At 43.2% G+C, this 23,267-nt stretch overlaps 1 protein-coding gene across 8 annotated transcripts in view; it reads left to right on the top strand.

The window, feature by feature from the left end:
* The window catches only part of sorcs1 (sortilin-related VPS10 domain containing receptor 1), a 111,561-nt gene extending 100,123 nt beyond the window's left edge, over positions 1–11,438 (top strand). The window contains exons 21-28 of one of the 8 annotated variants that reach the window (XM_030352504.1): positions 143–269; positions 1,923–2,035; positions 3,355–3,489; positions 5,493–5,592; positions 6,325–6,430; positions 7,070–7,230; positions 7,365–7,482; positions 8,057–11,437. In XM_030352504.1, coding sequence (XP_030208364.1) covers positions 143–269; positions 1,923–2,035; positions 3,355–3,489; positions 5,493–5,592; positions 6,325–6,430; positions 7,070–7,230; positions 7,365–7,438 — 816 coding nt within the window. In that variant the 3' untranslated portion in view covers positions 7,439–7,482; positions 8,057–11,437. Of the gene's footprint in view, positions 1–142; positions 270–1,922; positions 2,036–3,354; positions 3,490–5,492; positions 5,593–6,324; positions 6,431–7,069 lie in introns of all 8 variants that reach the window. The other 7 variants (XR_003976234.1, XR_003976233.1, XM_030352503.1 and 4 more) reach the window with 7 other exon arrangements.
* The last annotated feature ends 11,829 nt before the right edge of the window (positions 11,439–23,267 follow it).

Below are 23,267 nucleotides of genomic sequence, written 5' to 3'. Positions count from 1 at the left end.
TCTCTCTCTCTCTCTCTCTCTCTCTCTCTCTCTCTCGTTCTCTGGCTCTGTCTCTCTCTCTGTCTCTCTCTCTCTCTGTCTCTCTCTCTGTCTCTCTCTCTCTCTCTCTCTCTCTCTCTCTCTCTCTCTCTCTCCCCCCCAGCAGCCAATCATCACCCTGGAGGGCAGTATGGCGTGCACCTTCCCCCAGGAGGGGGTCACCACGGTGACGGTGCAGGTGTCCGCAGGGAGCACCATCCTGCAGGATAGGAAGACCATCTCAGTGCACGGTGAGCTGGACCCCCACGAACACCCATGGACCCCCCCCCCACCCCCCTGATCACCACCCTATCCCTCCACTGGTCACGATCACACACCTCCACTTCTACATACACAGTCACTGGTGAGGACTCCTTAATGAGATATGTTCTTTATTACAGATATGTGTCGATACATATTCGACATGTATCAACCTATATCGATATATATCAATATATCTATGCATAGATTAGTGCTGTCAAGCGATTCAAATATTTAATCGCGATTAATCACATTAATGTCATAGTTAACCCGCGATTAATCGCGCATTTTTTGCTATTCTAAATATCCCTTTATTTCGTGCTGCTAGCCTTTTAGTGAGATCAGAGAGTGTTGAGAAGGAAAGTAATGAAATATATTTGGTAAAATGGATATAAGAAGAGAGACCCGCAGTGAATACATTTATTATTTAAACCAGTACGAATATTCCTACCGTACGTAATCCTATACACATTACCAGGCTATCTAATAACGCCTACACACACACACACACACACACACACACACACACACACACACACACACACACACACACACACACACACACACACACACACACACACACACACACACTGTGGCGGAGTGGTAATCGGGAGTCGGGAGAATTCCCAGTGGGCCGTTAACATTTCGGAACTGTCGGGGTGATTACTTTGGGGTAACAATATTGCGTTTATAAAAGTTCCTTGCAGGGCCGTCCGGCAGCCTGAGATATGCGCCCGCAACCTCTCACTCACATCACTCAACACAGCCCCAACAACTCTCACAAACTGTCAACATCGCAACCAAGTCGATTTTGTCTAGAGGGGAGTAACTGAGCGCCCCCTCCCGAAGTGGTACAGCCCAGGTGGGCTTTGAACTGCGATTGGTCAGAAAGACGAAACGGCTAATGACAACATTGTACTCTCGTGCACGCTCGAACAGAGTGACACACAAACACACACTTTTAAGGAGTTTTTCACCCGCTCCGTATCCTTGCTTGCCCCAACAAGTTTGTGCGGCGTGCTTGTTGTTTTGTTTCAGGTGTAGCTAGATCCAGTATGGTGTTGTTGTTTTTCTAACGTTGTTGTTAGACAGCAGGTGTAAAAACTCCAACGTTTGCCAAGCCAAAAGAGCGTTAATCGTGCGATAAAAAAAATGGTTTGCGTTAACGCCGTTAATAACGCGTTAAACTGACAGCACTAGTATAGATATATAGATCGATAGATTGATAAATATATAGATATCGTTATAGATATCTAGACCCTAGATCGATTCCGATCTAGGCATTGATATCTAGATGTAAAGCTACATATCTCTATATATATATCGCTATAGCTCTAGATCGAGATATATGTAGCTCACATCTAGATATATGTAAATATATCGATATCTAGGTCTGTATTGATACAGGTCTAGATGTAGATATGGATATATGTAGCTTTATATCTATAGAGATATAGACAACTACATCTAAATCGATCTCCCGTTCCCTATTGCATATAAAGTACATCAATCTAGATTAAGATCAAAATTGATTTAGATCTAGGTATATGTTGCTTCATACCTATATTTATATGTATATATTAAAATCAATGGACTTTTTGGATCCGGGCTAACATGATTGCACATTGTTTGGTGTCTTTCAGAGGTGTTCAGATCCCACCTGCTGGCCTTCTCGGCCAACCTCGACGACCACAACCCGGAGGTGGCTGAGTGGAGGCTGGACCTGAGCAGGGTCATCCGGACCTCTCTCATCCAGGTATTACCTCCCTTTTCCCTCCCTTCGCCTCCCCTACGCTCCCTCCCTCCCCCCCTCCCTCCATGTCCCGTGCGTCGTGTTCTGGTGCCTTGGGAGGCAGTTTCTTCTGACAGCTGACATGATCCCTGTTCAGTCACCTCATACCTAAGTGACCCATGGGGGAGGGGAGTGTGAGAGTGTTAGATTGTCAGAGTGGCGGGATTGGTCGATTGGCTCCAGGGACGTGACGTTTGATTGGTTGAATGACTCCAGCGATGGGACGTTTGATTGGTCGATTGGCTCCAGCGACGTGACGTTTGATTGGTTGAATGACTCAAGCGACGGGACGTTTGATTGGTCGATTGGCTCCAGCGACGTGACGTTTGATTGGTTGAATGACTCCAGCGACGGGACGTTTGATTGGTCGATTGGCTCCAGCGACGTGACGTTTGATTGGTTGAATGGCTCCAGCGACGGGACGTTTGATTGGTCGATTGGCTCCAGCGACGTGACGTTTGATTGGTTGAAATACTCCAGCGACGGGACGTTTGATTGGTTGAATGACTCCAGCGAGGTGACGGTCACGATGTATGATCGGCAGCAATGGCCGCTATATGTTATATACACTGTCAATAAACATTCTAATACATATGCATACATAGCGTATATAGTAGAGCTGTCAAGCGATTAAAATATTTAATCGTGATTAATCGCATTAATGTCATAGTTAACTATTATTAATCGCAATTAATCGCAAATTATTTTTCTATGCTAAATATCCCTTGATTTTTTTGTCCCATAATTCTTCTCATTTTAATTCTCTTATCAACATGATGAAGTGCATCGGCTTGCCTTGTGCAAATGATTTTCTATTGATAACAACATTGGCATATACTGATCAAAACAGGACGATACAAAAAAAGAGCCTATAGTGCAAATAAACGACTGCTTTGAACAAATGTCATTTGAACATAGCAGTCAGGCTACTGCTTCTTTGTTTTGAGCCAAAAATTTTTTTTTTTTTTTTTTTTTTTTTTTTAATAAAATAATTACGTTAATCGCGCGTTAATTTTTTAACGCCGTTAAATTTGGTTTGCATTAACGCCGTTAATAACGCGTTTAACTGACAGCTCTAGTATATAGCATCAATACCATGTCTAATTCCAAAAAACACGCAGTGTGTACGCATCCATGTTTAAGTACCGTGGCGGTAAGTACTGAAAAAGTAGTGTGTGTCCAGCCTATCCAGCAGTTCTCTACGCCAGAGCCTACCAGCGGGCCCCCAGTTCATGCTAGCAGTGCCTAACATTTCCCCGTGCCCCCCCGCCCCCCCCCGCCAGGCTACTGCGGTGGAGGAGGAGCAGCTGCTGGTGGCCGTGCTACCCGGCCTGCCCACCACCGCAGAGTTCTTCCTGCTGCCCGACCACAAGCCCACGGAGGGGAAGCCCGAGAGCAGCACCGCCCAGTTGGACCAGGTGGGCAACCACCGCAACGCTAACACCTGTGTGTGTGTCTGTGTGTCTGTCTATGTGTCGGTGTGTCTGTGTGTCTGTCTGTCTGTCTGTCTGTCTGTCTGTCTGTCTGTCAGTCTGTCTGTCTGTCTGTTGGTCTGTCTGTGTGTGTCTCTATATGTATGTTCATGAATGTGTGTGTGAAGGTGAATGGATATGATCAGTCAGCCATATCCGTTCATTAATGACTGAATTAATGAATGAGCATTAATGAATGAGCATTTATGAATGAGCCTTAACTACACAATGAAGCTGCTTTTAACAAATGAGTCATTTATGGATCATAATATTCTCTGTAGATGTTTGTTTACCACTCGACAGCAGGAAGCCCTTTGCCAAAAAAATAAATTGGTAGCATTATTTTTGCTTGGTGTGCGTCACGATAGTGACTGCTGTGAGTCATTCAGAAATCTAGTTAAAAACAAAGTGGGCGCATTCTGTTGTACCACCAGCAGAGGTCAGTGTTGCGCTGCTGAGTGGAAGCACTGCACCGCCATGAGACTAACTCTCCCGTTCATTAACAAGAGTGACTCAGAATCCCCCCACTTGGAGGAGAAAGCGTGCCGTCTCACAGGAGCCCTGAGGAACAGTAAATCCCCTATCGATAGGAAGAGAGTCAGGCCCGGAGCCAATGACCCAGTGTATTTTCCGTAGGACGACGCCTATGTAACAATGTAAAGTTTCCCGGAGAGGTATTCTGCAGACACGCCGGCAAAACAGACCCAGCGGGGAAATCAATGGCATTGTCTTCCGCTCTGCTCCTTCGCCTCTCGCCTTCCTCCTCTCTCCTCTTCCTCTCTCCTCTTCCTCTCTTGCTCACACTCCCTTTGTAAAGAATCCAATCCTGAGTTAGGGTTACTTATGAATATTAATTCAAGGTTGGCCTCTTAGGTTGTTACACCGCTTATTAGAATATATAATAGATTTGCTGACCCTGGCACATGGTAGGGGGGTGGGGGGAATGTGTGTGGGGGGAGGGGGAAGTTGGTGATTATTCATGGCCAAGCCTAAAATTAACCTTCTAAAAAGTATAAAGGGAGCCATGAAGGACGAGAGGAATTACTTATATCACAATTAATTTAGCTGTGGAGGGGAGATGAGATGGATGAAGGTTTCGGTCGAGGGGTATGAGGTGTGGGGTGAGCGAGACTGAATGGATTTGTTTGGTCAGTGTCTCTTTTATTTCTAGTTCCTGTGGCTTTCTGGGAAACTCAGACCAGGGTGTTTTTCTTCTGCTTAATCAAGACCAACGCATTAAACGTTACAAAGGCCGTGATACAAACAGAACATTAGGATCGACGGTTATATCATTATGTGAGAATAAAACATCTCTCTTCTGCAGAATGGGCCATGCACCCTGTGGGAATCGTAATAACAATAATAAAAGACTGATTATTCATTTATGTCTATTATGTTCAACCCATTCACTGCATGTTCATATGAGGGTACAGCAACATATTTTGCAGAATTATGGACATTTTGTCAGTTTTGAATTAACGTTTCTTTGTGAATACAGCCACTCTATTTGCGAAAAGATAAACAAACTCCAAAAGTCTGTTTCATAGAGACACGTCTTGTTACAATGCGTATGAAAATCTGTCTAGTTCTTATTTGCTAATGACTCCAGACGCAACACTATAGCTGCTTATATATAATGCAAGTCTGGTCCTTCCATACTCAAAGAAAAAGTTCTAAGAATAGTTAGAAAAGTTCAAAATGTGTCTAGCCTCACTGGAAACAAACCTAGGTTTTTTAGTCTGAATAGTTGTCGGCATTTCATAAAAATTTCAATAAAACCGATGCAGCCTTTAGACACATCTGACAAAAAAATCCTCATCTGTGGTCGCATTTGCATTTAATTCCATGCATTAAACATAGCAGGCAGTACTTTGCCAAATATATTCACAATAATAGACCTCTCTCTCTCTCTCTCTCTCTCGCTCTCGCTGTGTTTCTCTCCCCCCCAGCTCTCTGAGGCGCTGCTTACCGCCCTGAACCAGAACCTGGTGCAGTTCACGCTGCGGCCGGGGGTCCAGGTCACGGTGTACTCAGCCCACCTGTCCGCAGGTAACACACCTGTACACGCCCGACCACCATCTTTTTTCATTTTAGCGGGGGGGGAGGGCTGCTATGTTATCCAGCCTCAGTGTAACATTAGGCATGTCGAGAAACGCGCTGTCGATGAAATCTAATTAAAGGTACAATATGGAAGTTTTCTTTGTTTTGAAATATGCTCTGAAACACAGTCTGCGGTGTAGATGCTAGTTTTAAAGCTATATGTATCTAGATCTAGTATTGCTCCAACTCTGATGAGAAATTCTGTGTCCTCTTCGTTTTTAGAGTGTCGCGTTTTGAGGGTGGGGAAGTTTTGGAGACTTCTGTCAACTCAAACTTTCAACCGGAACTGTCGCTTGAATTCGCCAATCTTGCATATTGTACCTTTTAATTATTTGACTGCGCCCCTCCTCAACTAACAACCCCCAACCCTGTGTGTGATTGGCTCCCCACATGTAGCTACACAGAGACATTCAGAGAGTGAGCATCGTTACAAGTATGTGTGCCTCTTCCTATTGGAGATGCTGCTTCTGTCCTAGGGGGCTTATAAGACCACCAGTAAGAGATGCCAATACTATACCGTACTAAATTGTGATTCATATTCTGTGCAACGCAGGCGCCAATTTGTTGTTTAATGCTTTATGACATGATGCATGATTTAGCTGCGAGTAAAACACATCATTGGGGTCCCCTTTATGCTTTGTTGCTCTTCTGTCCTTTCCTTTATGTTATCTTGCATTGCAGCGCCCCAAGTGGACACCAGTGAGAACCACAGCGGCTCGGCCATGCTAATGCTGCTATCTGTAGTGGTTGTGGGATTAGCTGTATTTGTCGTCTACAAATTCAAAAGGTAAAGTGTTCCCGGGGTGTCACGTGTCTGTAAAGCATTCATAACTCACCTTGGGGTGAAAGGTATCCAGCCGTGAACTCTGACAGCTCCGTAAACAGTGTAAACAACCGAGTTGTGCTCGTCAAATGTCTACAGGGAACTCGGACCGACTCCTGAAGTGGACATTTTTGAGTTTAGTATTTTTCTCAAACCCTGGCAAGATGCCGGCCTCAAATCCATCTATTGATAGGTTCTTCCACACACACTCACAATACGTTGTAAATGTCAGTAGCTCCAAAGGTATTATCAATATTTAGGTGTATGTGTGGGGGGGGGAAGTTGACCTTTTTGCAAAATGTTGAATAATTTCTTAGGGCCTGTGAGCAACTTCAAAGTGCAAAAGTCCCAGAGCGTCCGCAGGCGAGCTCAAAGGAAAGTTTAAACCTGTGGATAATTAGGGGGTTTCACAGAAATATATTGGCTAATGTGCATAACAAACAAAAAAAATTGCTTAGATTGCATAAACAGGAACCAGAGCCTTTACTTAAGAAAGTTGTGTCTGTCCTAGGAGCCTCAGGGACCTCCATTGGTGTCGGTGTTGCATGTATTCATCAGTGTTTTGTTGTATATGCACGGCCTCATTGTGAATCTTTTCTCAAGGAAGATCCCAGGCCTCAACGTCTATGCGCAAATGCAGAACGAAAAAGAGCAAGAAATGATCCAAAGTCCAGAAAGTCCGACAGATAGCACGCCCGACTCCCAGCGGGGCCTGGTGGCATCCTCGGAGATTCTGGACACAGAGTTCAACTCACGGCCCAACGGTAAAACACCAAGCACTCTTTGATTTTTCATGTTTTTCTCTCCCCGACACGACTTTCATTTGGAATGCGCCCGTGAGGTGGTGTTTGTCATTTGTCGTCATGTCGCTCCACCTGTCGTCGCTTTTGTTTACAAGTGGCCCCGGCTAGGTTCCACCGCCACCCGTTACTGCCCCGAGGGTTGGCGGAGCCCCCCTCGGTCAGGAGTTGAATCCCACGGAGTTACAGGCAAAAAAAGCAATGAAAAATCAATAAGTATGCACATTTGGATAACGACTCGCTTTTTCAGTAATTCCTCTAACACCTGGGTGCGTTCCTATTACTTTTCGCCACCTTTCACTAATTATTGATCCCAACTTGGCTTGGTTGCTTGGATATCCTTTTTTTCCCTCTTTTTCTCCTATTTTTCCGCGCCTTTTTTGGTCTCACCTATTAACCGAGAAGGAGGTCTGCTGTGTTCCAGCGTCCCTGTTCCTGCCTGAATGGATTTATACCTCTCCTTTCACACATGAAACCTTGCTGGGGTTACGCGTGGCTGCTCTGTCTGCAGTGATCTGCTGCACTTTGCTATCAAACCTTCTCCTCTTCCCTGTGGCAGTTATCAAGATCTCCCGCTTTCGATCGAAAAAAGACCTCTCTCGTCTCTCGGTCTGCCCCTGACTTTGTCCCCTCTCTTTCTATCTCACTCGCTCTTTTCAATGAACTAAACCAACACAATTAGTTGTGTTACTGTCATGGATGGATGATGATGACGAAGTATCTCTGTAACAACTCCTAATTCCCTGTTCTTTCTTCCTCCCTTTTTTTGTTTTGTTTTTTTCCTTTCAAGGATGTACAGAACCCTGTATATATGTAAAGTCCTCACCAGGCCTCCCTACATATGTCAATGTCTAAACACTGGACCTCGGTCACCAGTCTCCAAGAATGTCCTGGTTTCTGCTTTTGTTTATTTTCCGCTGTTTGGGACTCTATGGTTTGGAGCTTTATACCTGTGCATATGTCGGAGGTCGCTGATACATGCCACACTCGGAGAAAAAAAATACTCTGTGGAGGGCTTTCCTTTTGGTTTTAGTTTTTTTGTTTTAAACTCCTCAAGTATGTTTGTTCAACGAAACATTTCGATTCTATTTATTCATACGAGTCCATTGCGTAATCTAGACCGAAAGCCAGCATGAACTCATTAAGGGAAGAGAAAAAAGAACGAAAAAATTAACCAGGAGCATTTGTTTTTCGCTGAACAAATTCACAGTTTGTTTGCTGTACTATAACAACAATGGCAGTATTGTATTATGTATTCATGTGAATATCATTTACGGAAGAATATCATTGAAATGAAGTAGATTTTTTTGTAAAATCACGAATGTTTATGTAAGAAATGTGTGTATTTTAATACAATTATCAAAGTAAAAAGAAATACAATTATGAAATATATAAATATAATTAGATATCCATTGTCTATTCAAAAAAAGATTATGGCACAATACACATTTGATACTACTTACTATAATTTCTTTGCTTTATTTATTAACTCGATATAGTTGCAGAGTTCGATTTTTTCACCTTTGCCATTAATGCGTTCACACATTTCCTCCCATTCAATTGAATTGCCTCAAACAAACAGTTATCTATTTTTCTTCTTGGAAATAATAAGCCCGTGTTGTCACCTGAGGTGCAGGAAACACAGGCACAGTTCATCAATCTTTACCCGCTCTGGAAAATAACATGGAACTGGAGGATTGTAAAAAAAACTAAAGAGGACCATCACAGCAGTAGGTGATGCAAAGTTAACCCCCTCAAACCAAAAACAAACTCTACTCTACAAGCATCCCCGTCCTACTGCGAACCGTGTGCCGTAATGTACCCACATCGAAAATGTAGGTGACTGTTAGAATGTAATACAAGCCCTTTTGCGTCACTGGTTGAACGAGCAGCCTCACAGAGGGGAAGGAGAGGAGGGGTAGGAGGGTAAAGACGTGGAACACAGTTTTTTCGGGGACTTGGACGAATTAGGGGGTTTCTGTTTGATAGAGCAGGAGAAGTTGACTTCATGAATACTTATTACCCGCCAGGCTCCGCCCAAGGCTGGCTAAGGTTGGTTACACAATTAGGCTAATGTCCCGCTCCTGCTCAGAAGTAGCGTCGCTCTTTGTACTGCTAACTCATTAGCATGCTCTGTGCAGATGCTATCAGGCTACATTGAGGGTAACAGGGTCAACCTCCGTGGTCATTTTTTTGGGGGGGGGGTTCAGTGGAGAGAGACGTACATACGTTGATTGATTACGCAGCAAAACTTTTTTGAAGGACCTTTATTTATTTTTCATATTTTTTTCCTCAAGCTTTGTGACAATTACCCCATGTCGACGGAGTTCAATGTTGAAAATATACATGGGCAAACTCACACACGCACACACACACAAACATGAACATGCTTGCGGGGGAAGACATTAGGCTTTGAAAGCGTAATTGTACAGTTGTTTTAATTTCCGAGCAATAGATGTTTTGTTTTTGGGTTGCTTTTTTTTTTACTGCCGTGCCCTGTGGGTTTCCATTTGATTCATGAACCAAGCTACTGACTGACTAACTGGCTGACTGTGCCGTCCGCTGTCTCCTGTTTTAAAGGGAGCACTGTGTACACTTTTCCTCCACTGTTTACTTTCTAGTCCCTCCGTCTACCACAGCACTGAGCCGACCTTGTAGTCTCAGCGGAAGATATGAGTTCACAGCATAGATTTATCTCCTCCATTTACTTTCATGAGCGACTGGCACCGGTAATAATAGACACATTGTGCGTACGTTGTGGGTGGTTATTTATTGCTACACCATAGGCATGTGGATCAACTTGCGCCTGAGGACAGAGACACGTGACAAACAAAGAGAATACTTCTTCCACCAACTTGACAGGCGACAGTTTCCTATAACATTCATTGAATAAGTGTGGAAACAACGGACACAGTGCTCCTTTTATCGGAGATGTGTTCATCTCTGAGCTGCATGCCAAGGTTATCTTGGGAAGATTTCTGCTTTCATTCTTTTTTTTTTATATATTGTCCTTGTTTTGTATAATCTAATATTGCAGGACTTACCTTACTCTGCTCCCTCCAAGGACACGGTGAAAGGCAAACGTCACAAGTGGTTATGTCCTATCGAGTCCATCCATCAAATATATCTGAAACCCTGCAAACTACTGTACACAGACTACCTAGTTACGGGAATATGTCCTTCACGAATGGAGAAGGAAAGGTATAGATTTGCAGTGTCATTATATCCAGATCCAGGCCATTATCCGGGGTGTAGAAATTCTAATTTCCAGTCAGTATTCAAAGCAAGGGACACCCCCCCCACCCCTCCTCCCTACCAGAATCAAATCCCAAAGAATTGATGTAGCAGCTGCGAGAGTCACTAAGCCTGAGATTTATTTGAGAGAAGAAGAAGAAGAAAAAAAAAAGGAATAGGATTTAGAGACACCTTTTTGAAATGCATTGGTAATGGCACAGGGAAAGAAGGACCGACGGAGCTCCAGCATCTGGGTGATAGCCCCCTGGAGGGCCATACGTCCTGGTTAGGAGCCACAGTCATCACACGATAGCTTTGAGGCTGAAATTAAAGGTAGGATTGCTTTCCGGACGTAAAAAAAACCTTCCCCCCCCCTCCCAAATACACCGCCTCCCCGCCCCCCGTAGAGCTAGCAAGACTATTTTTGTAAAGAAATATTAATAATGAATTATAATAATACACAAAAAAATGAGTTTTATTACTGTACAGCTTTTGTATAAGAGCAGACGTTAAGGTGTTACAATGTTTTGTTTGACCTCAACTGTGCTGTGTGTAATTGTTTTATGCATTTACAATCATATTTATTAAAATGGGAAGAGTCTGTAATCTGTGTTTTCGTTGTTCATCTCGCAGCATTTAAAAAGGTAAAATAAACAGACTTTTCATGATATAGACAGAAATCCAACTTCGTGGATCTCACCTGGCCCAGGCTTTATCACACTCCTCTGTTTGGCATAATAATGCATCGCTCAGGAGTCCGATGCAAAGGTCAGATCTTCATCTTCCTCCCCACCTTTGTTTCCTGAACAATCATCGTCTGACGTCTGGTATGTCCGTCAGCCAATCCGGAGGGATTCTCTGCTATCACTAGGTGTCCTTAAACGGGAAGTAAGATGATATAACGATGACAGCATGGTGAATGGCGATCGGCTTTTGTCTATTTCAAAGGTGCATTGAACCATGCATCTTATTTTTGTCTTGTATTTAAACGTGTTTATCTGGGTTATATCATATGATCTTGAACATAGCACTGTATTCCATTTTGTCCACAGTTACTAAAATAGGACCATCATTTGAATAAAACAGGTGTCAAATCCAAATTTTCTGCCAGGTGTCCACCAACCAGTCTGCAATCGTTTTACTCTGCTTCAGAATCCAGATGCTTTACTAGCATTGGATCAAGTGGTGCTACAGACTACTCCCCATTATCTTAACAAGCGCCGTCCATGAACTGAATGATGAATCTTGAGGCGATGCCAGGCGCTGCAGGGGGTCTAACAGACCATAATTAACGACTTGGTTTCAAGGTCCCTAAAGTGAAAGTCAATGATGCTTTTGGCGCGGGAAGACAGACAGACGTATACATAGACCAGACCGCTCTAAGGAGTCTCAGAGAGGGTCATTCAGGGTTCGATTTGAAGCTCCTCGCATGGAACGTCGATGAGACTTTTGGGATACACCAAACCGTACACCTTAATTATACAGGAACTTCCACTAAGGAAAGCCCTCACGATTAACGACAGCCTCATTTGTTTAAGGCTGCAAACTTAAGTCCTACATCCATATGCTGCTGAAGCCCCCTTTACCGGAAGAGGCCCTGTGCTGTCCTTTACTAAAGGGAATAACGCTGGAGTCATGTCAATACTGATGATGCAGCGGGAAAGTGCTTCATTTTGTGCTGCTGATGAGTGAAGAAATGTTGAGGGGTGGAGGTGGAGGGGGCGGAGGTGGCGGGGCTGGCTTCTATTTAATCGTTCTTGGGCACACACACAATGGCTGACTCAATGCCCAGAGGGAGACAGAGGATTACCCAGGAATCAATGCCAAAAAGGGAGAGGAGGGAGGGAGGGAGGGAGGGAGGGAAGGGGGGGGGGGGGGGGGGAGGATGGTGGCTGGGATGTGCTGACATCTCAAGGCAGAGCACTGCGGAGCCGCCCCCCCCCCCCCGTTCCCCCTCCCCCTGGGACAGACAGCCGATACGGCGGCCCTGGAATGACGGCTCATTGTTTGTGAAGAGCGTGTTCTACCGGAGGAGCTCTCGGGCACGCTGGGGAAATATAGCAGGGGGATTAGTGGGAGACGCACACAGTGTGTTGTAATGTTAACATGACATCAGCGTTTGACTGCGGTGGTCGCTGGAGTGGAGAACGTGCGACCTCGTCCCGTGGTGTTCTGGCTGTGATGGACGCTGACCTTGAGAACGGTGTGCGTCGAGTTTTGTGAAAAGTGAAAGGCTTTGTTTGATTTTGTCCCGGTTCTGGGGTTTTGGAGATGGATATTGAAATGGTGTTGCAGAGAAATTGAAGTGATGATTGTCATCGTGAATGTGATGGTTACGTTTTCATAGCTTTTCCTCAGTGGTCCTGTTAATGTGGTCATTGATATGAGTGCTGTAAGTAGTGTTGTAAGTGTAGGTAGCTTGTGAAGGACTTTAGTTTTATAGAGGGAACAAGGACTTTATGTCATTTCAGCCATTGTCATAGAAACTGTTCAAGGACATGCTAGGTTTGTGTGTTTGTTTGTGTGTGTTTGTGTGCGTGTTGATCCACTGACTACTACTTTGAGCTCAAGTACGTCTACACTATGCTTTTATGTTCTCATGTTTTTACTTATTATTACTTGAACATGTATTGTTTTGTGTGTAGTAGTGGGTGAATCTGTGTGTGTGTGTGTGTGTGTGTGTGTGTGTGTCTGTGTGTCTGTGTGTGTGTGCATATGTTTCTGAAAATGTACCAAAATCCACAGTTTAGTACTTCTTGTCTGTTTTTTATATGGACTAGTTTTGAATAGTCTTTTTTGTGAATGTATATTAAGTATATACTCCCTGTTAGATAATTTAATAAATATATTTCTCAGAGAGAGCATCTCTTGGGCCCTGCTAGTGGGGGTCAAGGAGGTCTGAGATGACAGAGGTACTTCCGCCTTGTGACGGAGCAGGGTTGAGGTACAGAAGGGCACGGCTAACAAGCCAGCCATCCACTATATTACCTTCCGCACTCAGACTCCTGGGCTCTCTCTCTCTCTTTGCTGTCTCTAGCTCTCTCTCTCGCTCTTGCTCTCTATCGCTCTCACTCTCTCTAGCGCTCTCTCTCTCTCTCTCTCTAGCTATCTCTCTCCCTCTCTCTGTAGCTCTCTCACACTCTCTTATCCCTCTCTCCCTTCTTTTACCTCACTATCTCGGTCTCTCCTTCTTCCTCTCCCCTCTATCTCTTTTGCTCCTTCTCTAGCCCTCAAGACATTCAAAGTGTGGCGAGGCGATAAAGCCGGAGCCGGGGCAGCAGTCAAGGGAACAGTACCCTGGTGTCCTGCCTTATTTGCATGTCCCATTATTAATTGCTGTTGGAAATGCCGGATTTGATTAACGGGGAGTCCCCGGGGGGAGAACCCCCCCCCCCCTGTGGCCCAGCCAGAGTAGTGGTTCTGCTTTTTTGACCTTCTTATGTAAAGTGGCTGGTGATGATGGAGGGGAGCCGGGTTTACTCGGCGCTATGGAGTGGATGAGTGCAGGGCTACACACACTCATTCACTGACTCAGTGCCATGTTGGCTCCACACACCTCCAAGCTAGCCTAGCTTATGTCCACACTTATTGGCCTAATTTCCTGCGAACGAAATCCCGCACTCTGCATGTAAAGTGTTTTGAGTGCATAGAAGGTCGCGATACAAATGCAACGTTTTTTGTTTTTTTTATAGATATACATTTGCATTTGACGTACGCAACGATGCAACCAAACTAAATCCACCATGCACAAGCATGCCAGCGCGGTGCATGCGAAGCCATGCAAACAATAAAGTGGATATTTTAAAATTGATCGCCGTCTTTGATATGCTAATGCCGCGTTGAATCAACTAACAGCCCAGCATTTGCATTCTGCTGATTACTTTGTATTTATAGCATGTACCAGGCTGCTAGGTATTACTATGCATGACTTTGTGTGCACAACAGCATGAGCTGATTTTGTTATCCTTTTTTTTTTTTTTTATCTTGTGTGGTCCATTGCACCACCTCACCACTAATAGGAGGTGACAATGAAATATGGCTTAAAGCAGACTTTGAAGTCACTGAAATTGAAAAAGCAATGTGTGTATCACTATACCAGCTGATTAAAATCAATGTGTGTGTGGCATGTTTCTGTGTGTGCCTGCAAGCGTGTGTGCGTGTGTGTGTGTGTGTGTGTGTGTGTGTGTGTGTGTGTGTGTGTGTGTGTGTGTGTGTGCCTGTGTGTGTGTGTGTGTGCCTGCGTGCATGTGTGCAGCAGTATGACTCTTGCCTGTTATGACATCTGAGACAGTGCCTGAACAGAATGATTCTAATATGCAATTACACAAACATGATGCATGATTATGTGGAGACTAAGCAAAAAGAAACTAAAGGGGTGAAAAAAACACTTAAGGAATTAAGATCTTGGTTTACAGGCCTGTACAGTTTAACCAACTGTCACACACACGCTAACATGCACACAGTAAAACAATTTTCCCTCACATATTATAAGCTATAGTCAATTCAAACCTGATAATGAGAAGATTGAGAAGATTAAAAAAAAAAAAAAAAAGCAAAGATGTTGCATTCACAAACCTGTTATTGACAAGATGGATATAGGCAAGATGGATAACCCAGACTTATCTGGGAAGAGATGCCCTGATTGGTCAGAAATTAGCCTAAATTACAGAGGCGGGCACATTGTCTGCCAGACAGATAGTTCACAGAGCATTTCACTTACTAATAGCAGACGGATGGCGATGGTGTTTCTAACAAATTGGACTAAAGCAATAGCCTTTTACCAACCTAGCACCTTTCAAAGATTATCTTTTCTCCTCAGACAGGCAATGCATTTCTTCTTTTCTTAAAAGAAATAAGGGAGAATATTCCGAATACGTTGACCATCAACAACGTGGACATACAATTGATCCATCTTTGATCTGGCTCACTTTAAAAGATTAAACACTACAGACAGCAATTTATAACAAACATGTTTACAGCATTAGTAAAAAGATAGTAGGCAATCATTATGGTATCCGTCCATACGCCCTGTTTCAACTAAATACGTAATTTGAAGCACATATTGTATGTTGTGGAGGAGGGCCAAAACGGATGTTATTCTGGAAAACATCATTAAGAATGGATCAATAATGCATCTTGACGCCCATAACTTCTCCCATACGGCCAAGCCGGGGGTGCTGTCGGAGGAGATGGGGCCCAATTTGGCCACCCATGTATCACCTAGATGCTCTCCTCATTCCTCTCCATGTACCATCTCCTCTCTCCGCCTCCGGCCAGGTCAGCTGTTCCTCCTTCATCTGTGCCCCCCCTCCCAAGCCCTGCGCCTTTTCCGCAGGGTAGTTTCACCGGACGCACAGGGAGCAGCCATGAACGTAGAGAACGTGGGAGAACTTAGTATGACAATAAGCGCAGCACAACAGCCTGAGTAAGCCACTGAGCTCCGGTAGATGCTGACGCTCCCTCCTGAAGGTCCATGTGTTCTTTTTATGGTCATGCTCCTTGAGTTTCCCATCCAGAGGCTCGAGTCGTACTTCTTTATGCTCCTCGGTCCATTTGTCTTCATAGGTTTCGGTCATGTTCGTAGAGCCGCTTTTCTCCTTAGAACCGTGTACGTGTGCATGCATACGTGTTCATACTTGTGTGTGTTCATTGTACAGCCTCATCCAACATGACAATAACGGTGACTTCGTGCTCAATGTCAAACCAGATCTATTTTTATTATAAGCAGTGGTATTACTTCATCAGAATGTCTTCGGTTAAACACTGCTATTTTTTCCTTATTTTTATGCTCAACGTTACAGATCTGTCGGATGATAAATTGCTGTTCATGCGATGCATTGAAAAACGTCTCAGGGAGAATCACTTTACGTGATGAGGGAGGAATTCATAATCACATCCATCCGAGTTGTCTCATTAAAGGGGGATCCAGTGTCCTCACCCGAGGATATTTATCTGCAGGATGGTGACTATTTTTTACCCTGTGCTTAGCCATTTGTTTCTAATACGTTATAATGACCAAATAATGTATTCATTAAATGGATTTGTGTAATAAGTTCCCAGCCTTTTAGAAATCCACCCGACTGAGACACTTACACATTAAACACTGTCAAAGTGTCGCAATCTTCAGACTTCAGACAATTTACACTGCGTGGTGTTTAAAAAAAAACACTTGTCAAAATTGTCAGTGAGTTTGATTTGGTTAGTTTAGGTTATTTTATGTTGGCCACATCACCATAACATGTACACAAATTAGCATTCAGCACTCAACTCGCTGGATACTCCGACACCACCGGGGAACTGATGGGGAGCCATAGATCACTGCAGCATTATCATTTAGTTGAGTGGTGATGTCGTTTCCATACGAGGACAGCAGGTGCTGTGTGTGTGTGTGTGTGTGTGTGTGTGTGTGTGTGTGTGTGTGTCTGTGTGTGTGTGTGTGTGTGTGTGTGTGTCTGTGTGTGTGTGTGTGTGTGTGTGTGTGTGTGTGTGTGTGTGTGACAGGGGCATGCAGAGAAGATTTAGGAGCGCAGTATGCTTTCCTCTCCACAGGGGGAGATGTGGCTCTGTCATCGTCCTGCTTGTTGTCAGAGGATTGTATCATATCGTCCATGCGCCACACCCATAGCCACTTCCACCGTCATCCCTGTGGACGCCCCGAGGAAGAGAGTCAGAGAGAGAGAGAGAGAGAGAGAGAGAGACTTAGCTGCTGTCACCGTGATGCTGATATTGTAGGAAGCGCAGCTCCCTGATCTCATGTCAGCGGATGGGGAGTTTCCATGGAAGCGGATGCAGTAATGGCCGAACACGTTTAGTCCTTTTAATATCATCTGAGTAATAGAATCACAAAGCATGCATGGTTGATAACCTTACAGGTCAACTCACAGCGTATAGGCAGTCTACAGGCTACAGACACGGTGTACTGAATGCAGTGCAAAAAGGTGCATTGCTACCTAGTACCTTCTGAAACCAGTCTAGTACAATTAGAATGGGATGATAGCTGATATAGTTCAGAGGTGTTCTGCGCCCACATTATTGGTCTCCACAGGGTATGGCCCAGAGGTCACCGATTAGACAACAACCATGCACCGTGCACTGGGAGCAACGCCTGAGATATGAGAGAGCAAGAGCGAAAATTGGGTATTTATTTGAATGGAGTGCTGTTTTTCACTCAATCTTTCTCTCTCTCTCTCTCTCTCTCTCTCTCTCTCTCTCTCTCTCTCTCTCTCTCTCTCTCTCTCTCTCTCTCTCTCTCGTTCTCGCTCTATCTCAGAATCTATTTGTCTGTCTCAACCGTATCTTGAACCTGGACTTTCAAATCTGTCTCGCCGACACCCACTTCATCATTAAATAACCATGCAGTGATCTCCCTCTCTCTTCCATCTTCTTTACCTGATAGTTTGACACTGCCTTCCAGGTGTGGGAGAGTAAATATTAAAGGAATATTTGATTCTGAGAATATGCTTTTGAATGTTCATCAGCGAACCCTTTGGCCTCCTTCTCCACTAGATGGCACTGTGGCTTCCATAATAATTAGAAATTTAGGAAACACAAGAAAACCTGAATCTATGATGAATGATTGACCGGCATTTTGTATGTAGACCTCTCTCTGGTAGCGTTCTGCAAAGTAGATAACACAGTTTGCCTATCCCTCAGTAGAAAGCTACGTGATTACTTGGCTGAACTTGATAAAGGTCAGTTTTGACATTGAAGTAAGTATGGTCTCCTTGCCAGGCCGAGATGCTGAGTAGTTGGAGTTCATTGGCACATTCAGCACAGTGTCCGAGACCAAAGAAGCTAAAACCAGTTCTTGCTTGTTTGTTGGCGCGGAAATCATTCAGATAATGCACCTGTTGGATTGATGGCGTGAAGAGAATCTCGGCGCACCTGTTAAAGTGATTTTCTCAAAATCACACAGTTGGGTTTAGCGTGTTTAATCGTAACTAATAATACCCTTTTTTGGGTGAAAAAGGGGCCATATTTAACCACCAGGTGTGGGTGGGATTAGCCATTAAGAGCCATTTCCAAATCTGCCCTGCCCTGTGACTCCATGCAACAGGGCAGGACAGGTTTTAAAATGGCTTGTAATGGCAAATCCAGGGGTCAGCAACCTTTTCAACATGTAGTGCCAGTTTGGCATTTTCTCGTTAATGAGTGTGCCTTAAGCAAAAATATATTCAAAATTAAGATGAATTATGACACAGTGACCAAAAACATTTCCAGAAGACCTGGAATTGCACTACTTCCATATAGTCCACAATCATGCATTAACATTTTAATGTTTTTTTGGTTGTTATATTTGCAACATGGGCTTACAAATTATATGTCCCATTTTAAAACACAATTTTCAGAAACTCATTCAAAAACATATTTACACTGTGAGAAATGTAAAAGACGAGAATATATGAGAATGTTGCAACCATCCACATCAATATCTTTAAGAAATGTACAGCTTTGCAATACCATGTGAAGGTGAGCATACAGGCCACATACACGCAACAATATTTTAAATATTTTCTTTACTCACCACATAGGTTTAAAAACTATTGATTGATCCCATTTCTGAACACTGCTTTCTGTAACTAACTTAAACATATTTGAACTGGGAGGAAATGACCAAAACAGAATAAAGTGCAAAAAAAATCGGTAGTAATGATTAGGCTGCCGTAGTGTGCTTTGAATTTCTTTAATAATAATAATTAAAAAAAAATATGTATGTATACTTTTTTTTAAGTGTGCCAATGATTATGCTGCCCCGTGTGCCAGTGGTGGCATGCGTGCCTAGGGTTGCCGACCTCTGGGTTAATCAAACTAACACCTGGTGGAAACATAGGGACCCTTTAAATCACATTACTAATGCCAAGGTAAGATAAGGTATTGAGCAATCTTTATATTGCTGTTCTAGCATTGCAAAATGATTACTCTCCAAAGACTATCCTCAACCAATTGTGAGAAACTGATTTAATGTTAAAAAAATCTGTTGAAATAATAAATAAACAAATAAATGTTTTATTTTTGATTTCAAACTTTAATCCAAACATTATTCCAGAACTTCAATGGCCAAATGCATCTCTGCTTCATTGCAGCTGGCCATTGCACTGGCTGCCCTGCAGAAAAAATGTCATTTGAGGCTTCGTTAACCTGTCTGCCCAGGCACGACTTATCCCGTGTGTGACAGAAGTTGGATGTTTCAATTTGTTTACAGTTACACCCTTCAGAGATGTGCAGAGAATCATCGGAACCACTATGGATGACACTCTGAGATACATACAGATCTCATCTTTGTATTCATGGGGACCATAATTACACAACCCAGTCTAACAGAAATATGTGACACTGTCACGTCACGTCATTTAATCTATTCATTCGTGATCTGGGAAACGTAATTTCAATTTTTTCGTGCCAAAAGCACAAATTTCAAACTCATTCGAAATAGAAGAGATGAATCAGATACCTTTTTTTCCGTTGCGGTTTGCAGAGCAGCGCAACTGCATTGAATATATCTGTAAAATGTCACAATTTCCCAGAATCAAAGGTGAAAGTAGTAACGGGTGGCCAAAAGCTGTCATATTGTTAGAAATTTGTGCTTTGGGCACGACATTTTTTGAAATTACGTGTACCAGATCACAAATTAATAGGTTAAATGACGTGACAGTGTCTCGTATTTCCGCGAGACTGGGTTGAATCACACCATGTATTCTGTATCCTTTCAATGTGGATTTAGTTTTTTTGTGTTTGCGCTAATGTTGGGCATAGAGAAGAAAATAGCCTCAAGTTCAGTGTAGCGGAAAGAGCGCTGTGTCATCATTTCCATCCCATATGTAAGATATGTTGGCCTTTCTATTATTAATCTGTTTGTTGTCCCATTAGTACAAATAGATTTGGATTCCATTTGAAACAATGCTAGTATCTCAGCTTTTGAGAAAAAGCACTGGTCATAATGGAAATAAATAAAAGAGCACATGTTGATTCTGCTTTCGATTTCCTAATAACCCAAGGGGCTCATTACACACTAAAGAACAGCTTTTGTATTTCATGCCGAATTTTCTACATGCCTTTATATGAACAATATTATTAATTTTATTGGATTATGAAAGCACAGAAACCCCTAGCAATCGAAACCATAAAACCTCTAATGTTCATGCGCCTGGGTTAGCATAACTCCCTATACGTGTTTTTGTCACACGCCTCATCATTGTTGTCCTATAAGTGAATCTCAGCATGGCCTTCCAGATTCAATTCTTCCCAAAAGTACACACCCCACAAACACACACACACACGCACAAATAAATAAAATGCAGAACAAAGTTAAAAAGTGTACAGCATGTGCTTTCATGAGCGGCTGGCCGTCTCTGTAACCATGTGGGAGTGCAAACAATAACAAAGCACCACGCATATTCAAACAAATTATGGATTGTAATAGTAATCAACTAACTTGTTAAATCAATACAGTCAAAATAAATGAGTAACAGAGTGAAAATGCGTATGTGTGCACAGATGGAGGGAGCGAGAGGGAATGGGCTGCTGTGGTAAAGACATATGCTAGGTGCCAGGTGTAGCTTATTAGCCTAACGACCCTCGATGCACAGGCAGACATGTGGGAGTCCCACTGTCACATTATGACGTGGCCAAGAAGTGTGGAGCAAACTACACAAAACCAAACTAAAACGCTGGGCGATTTTTGAAAAATACACGAGGGCATTAACAGAGCAAACCAAAGCAAAAACCTCAACAACACTGCAGTCGCTGAAAGCACATCACAAAAGCCACAACACGAATCAAAGTGAGCGTCGAGGGATGTTCATTATGTTATTGAATGTTATATGTTATAATATGATGTCTTGCCACTAACTGCAGAAAGCCATTTATTTAAATCTATGATGCAACTTCTAAAAGGGCACAGAAATGTCCTCGTCTGCTTGTGCAGGCAATTGTAGTTGCTTTGTTAGATTGTCAACATCCGTTTACACTCACTTTGTTTTTCTTGTCGATTTCACAGTTTGCAGTTGTGTTGTGGCATTTGGAGCTGTATTGCGTCTTTTGCATTTACGTTGGGAATTTAGCATTTGTGTTGTGGAATTTGCTGTTGCATTGTTACGTTTGCAGTGGTGTCCGTAAATACCCTTGTGTTTCTAAATTTTGCAGAGCGTTTTGGCTATGCATGGGCTTACATTTCGTTCTCCCCCTCTCGGCCACCGTACATTGCAAAATACATCGCATACATCCTAAGGCTTTCTTGCACACACTCACACACACAAACATGCCCATACACACACATTGACAGCCTCACGCTTGGCAACCATACACAGTCCACCTCTTCTCTTTCGTGAGGTCATATGCGGTGTGTTTAGCCTGCTAAAGAGCAGAACGACCGGCCACACAACATAGCAACCAAACTAAGGCATTCCCCCGACGACTCAGGTCTAACAGGCTCTCTGTTAGCCCCCCACCACCTCCACCACCACCGCCACTGTGTGACCAAGAGTAATTATCTATCCTCTCAGGGAAATCAATCCGGCATCATGGAGTGCTTCCAGAAACCGCTTTGCCCATCGTTTACGCAATGAGTCGCCATGTTACCGCAAATTTGACTGGGCTGCCTGAGATGGCTGAGTCTATTCCATCCAATGGGGGCTCTCCGGTCTCCCAAGATCTCCCCAATCTCCCAGACCCCAACAAAGGCGGCAGGCAGTTCAACAGGTCATTGACAAAATATTGCAAAACAGGTTTGGAGAGTCTGTCCGGTGTGTAACAAGATGTTTGATGAAGCCACTGCTCTATAGAGCAGAAGGCTTCACATTGGCTGGGTTTTCCCTGGCCCATAACCCATGTGTACTCATAACATCACACTTTTTTATAGTTATTTTATTATTATTTCTTTTTCCTTTTTGTGTTTCTGAATTTGTGGTTCATGTGAATCTAGAAGAAAATAGTGGCATCACAATAGTATATACTCTGCTAAAATGACAATGGCAAAAGGGAAAATAAGTGTCCCTTTAGTCTCCTAGTAAATAAGTAAATGAATAAAGTGTATATATATATATATATATATATATTATTAGGGGGCCAAGCCAACGGATTGTATCCCTATTGTTTTTATATATATTATTATATTATTAACTATTGCAGCCATAAAAATGGATAATGAAAAGCCACACATCAGAAAGAGCGTGAATTCTAATGTTTTCTACAGCTGACCAAATTGCTTTGGATTATCAATTGCTGCCTGTAACGCCCAGTATCTTAGATTGCCGCATATTTCACATCCACGATTCATCATTTAGCAGAGCACTTTCATTAGTATTTCACTTGTTATGGCAGTGGTTCAAGAAAAACTTGAAATCATGATCTCCTTAACTCGGTTCATAAATATATAATGAGAGCAAGTTATAGTAGTCACAAAATGTCACAGCACAAAACGAAATTCTCTCAGAGATTGTATTACACAATAAAATTCTGATGTCCTTATACATTAAGAAACAGACGACCAAAGTGTGTGTGTGTGTGTGTTTGTGTGTGAGTTTGAGGGTGTGTGAGTGTGTGTTTGTGTACATTTCTGTGTCAATGTCAGTATTTGTGCCTGTGAGGTTGTGTGCAAGTGTGTGTGTGTATGTGTGTTTGTGTGTTTGTGTATGTGTGTGTGTGCACGTGCACGTTTATGCATTGGGTGCGTATATGCACAGTTAAGGTCTGAAGTTTGTAAAAGCTTAAGACTGCTGAAGCGGAGTAAAGTTTGGGTCCTTGTGTTGACTTCGAGGGACTCGACTGGA

The sequence above is a fragment of the Gadus morhua genome, chromosome 3, assembly GCF_902167405.1.
Source record: "Gadus morhua chromosome 3, gadMor3.0, whole genome shotgun sequence".
NCBI lineage: Eukaryota > Metazoa > Chordata > Actinopteri > Gadiformes > Gadidae > Gadus > Gadus morhua.
Note: the sequence above shows the minus strand (reverse complement) of the source record. Positions and strands in the feature narration are given on the sequence as shown.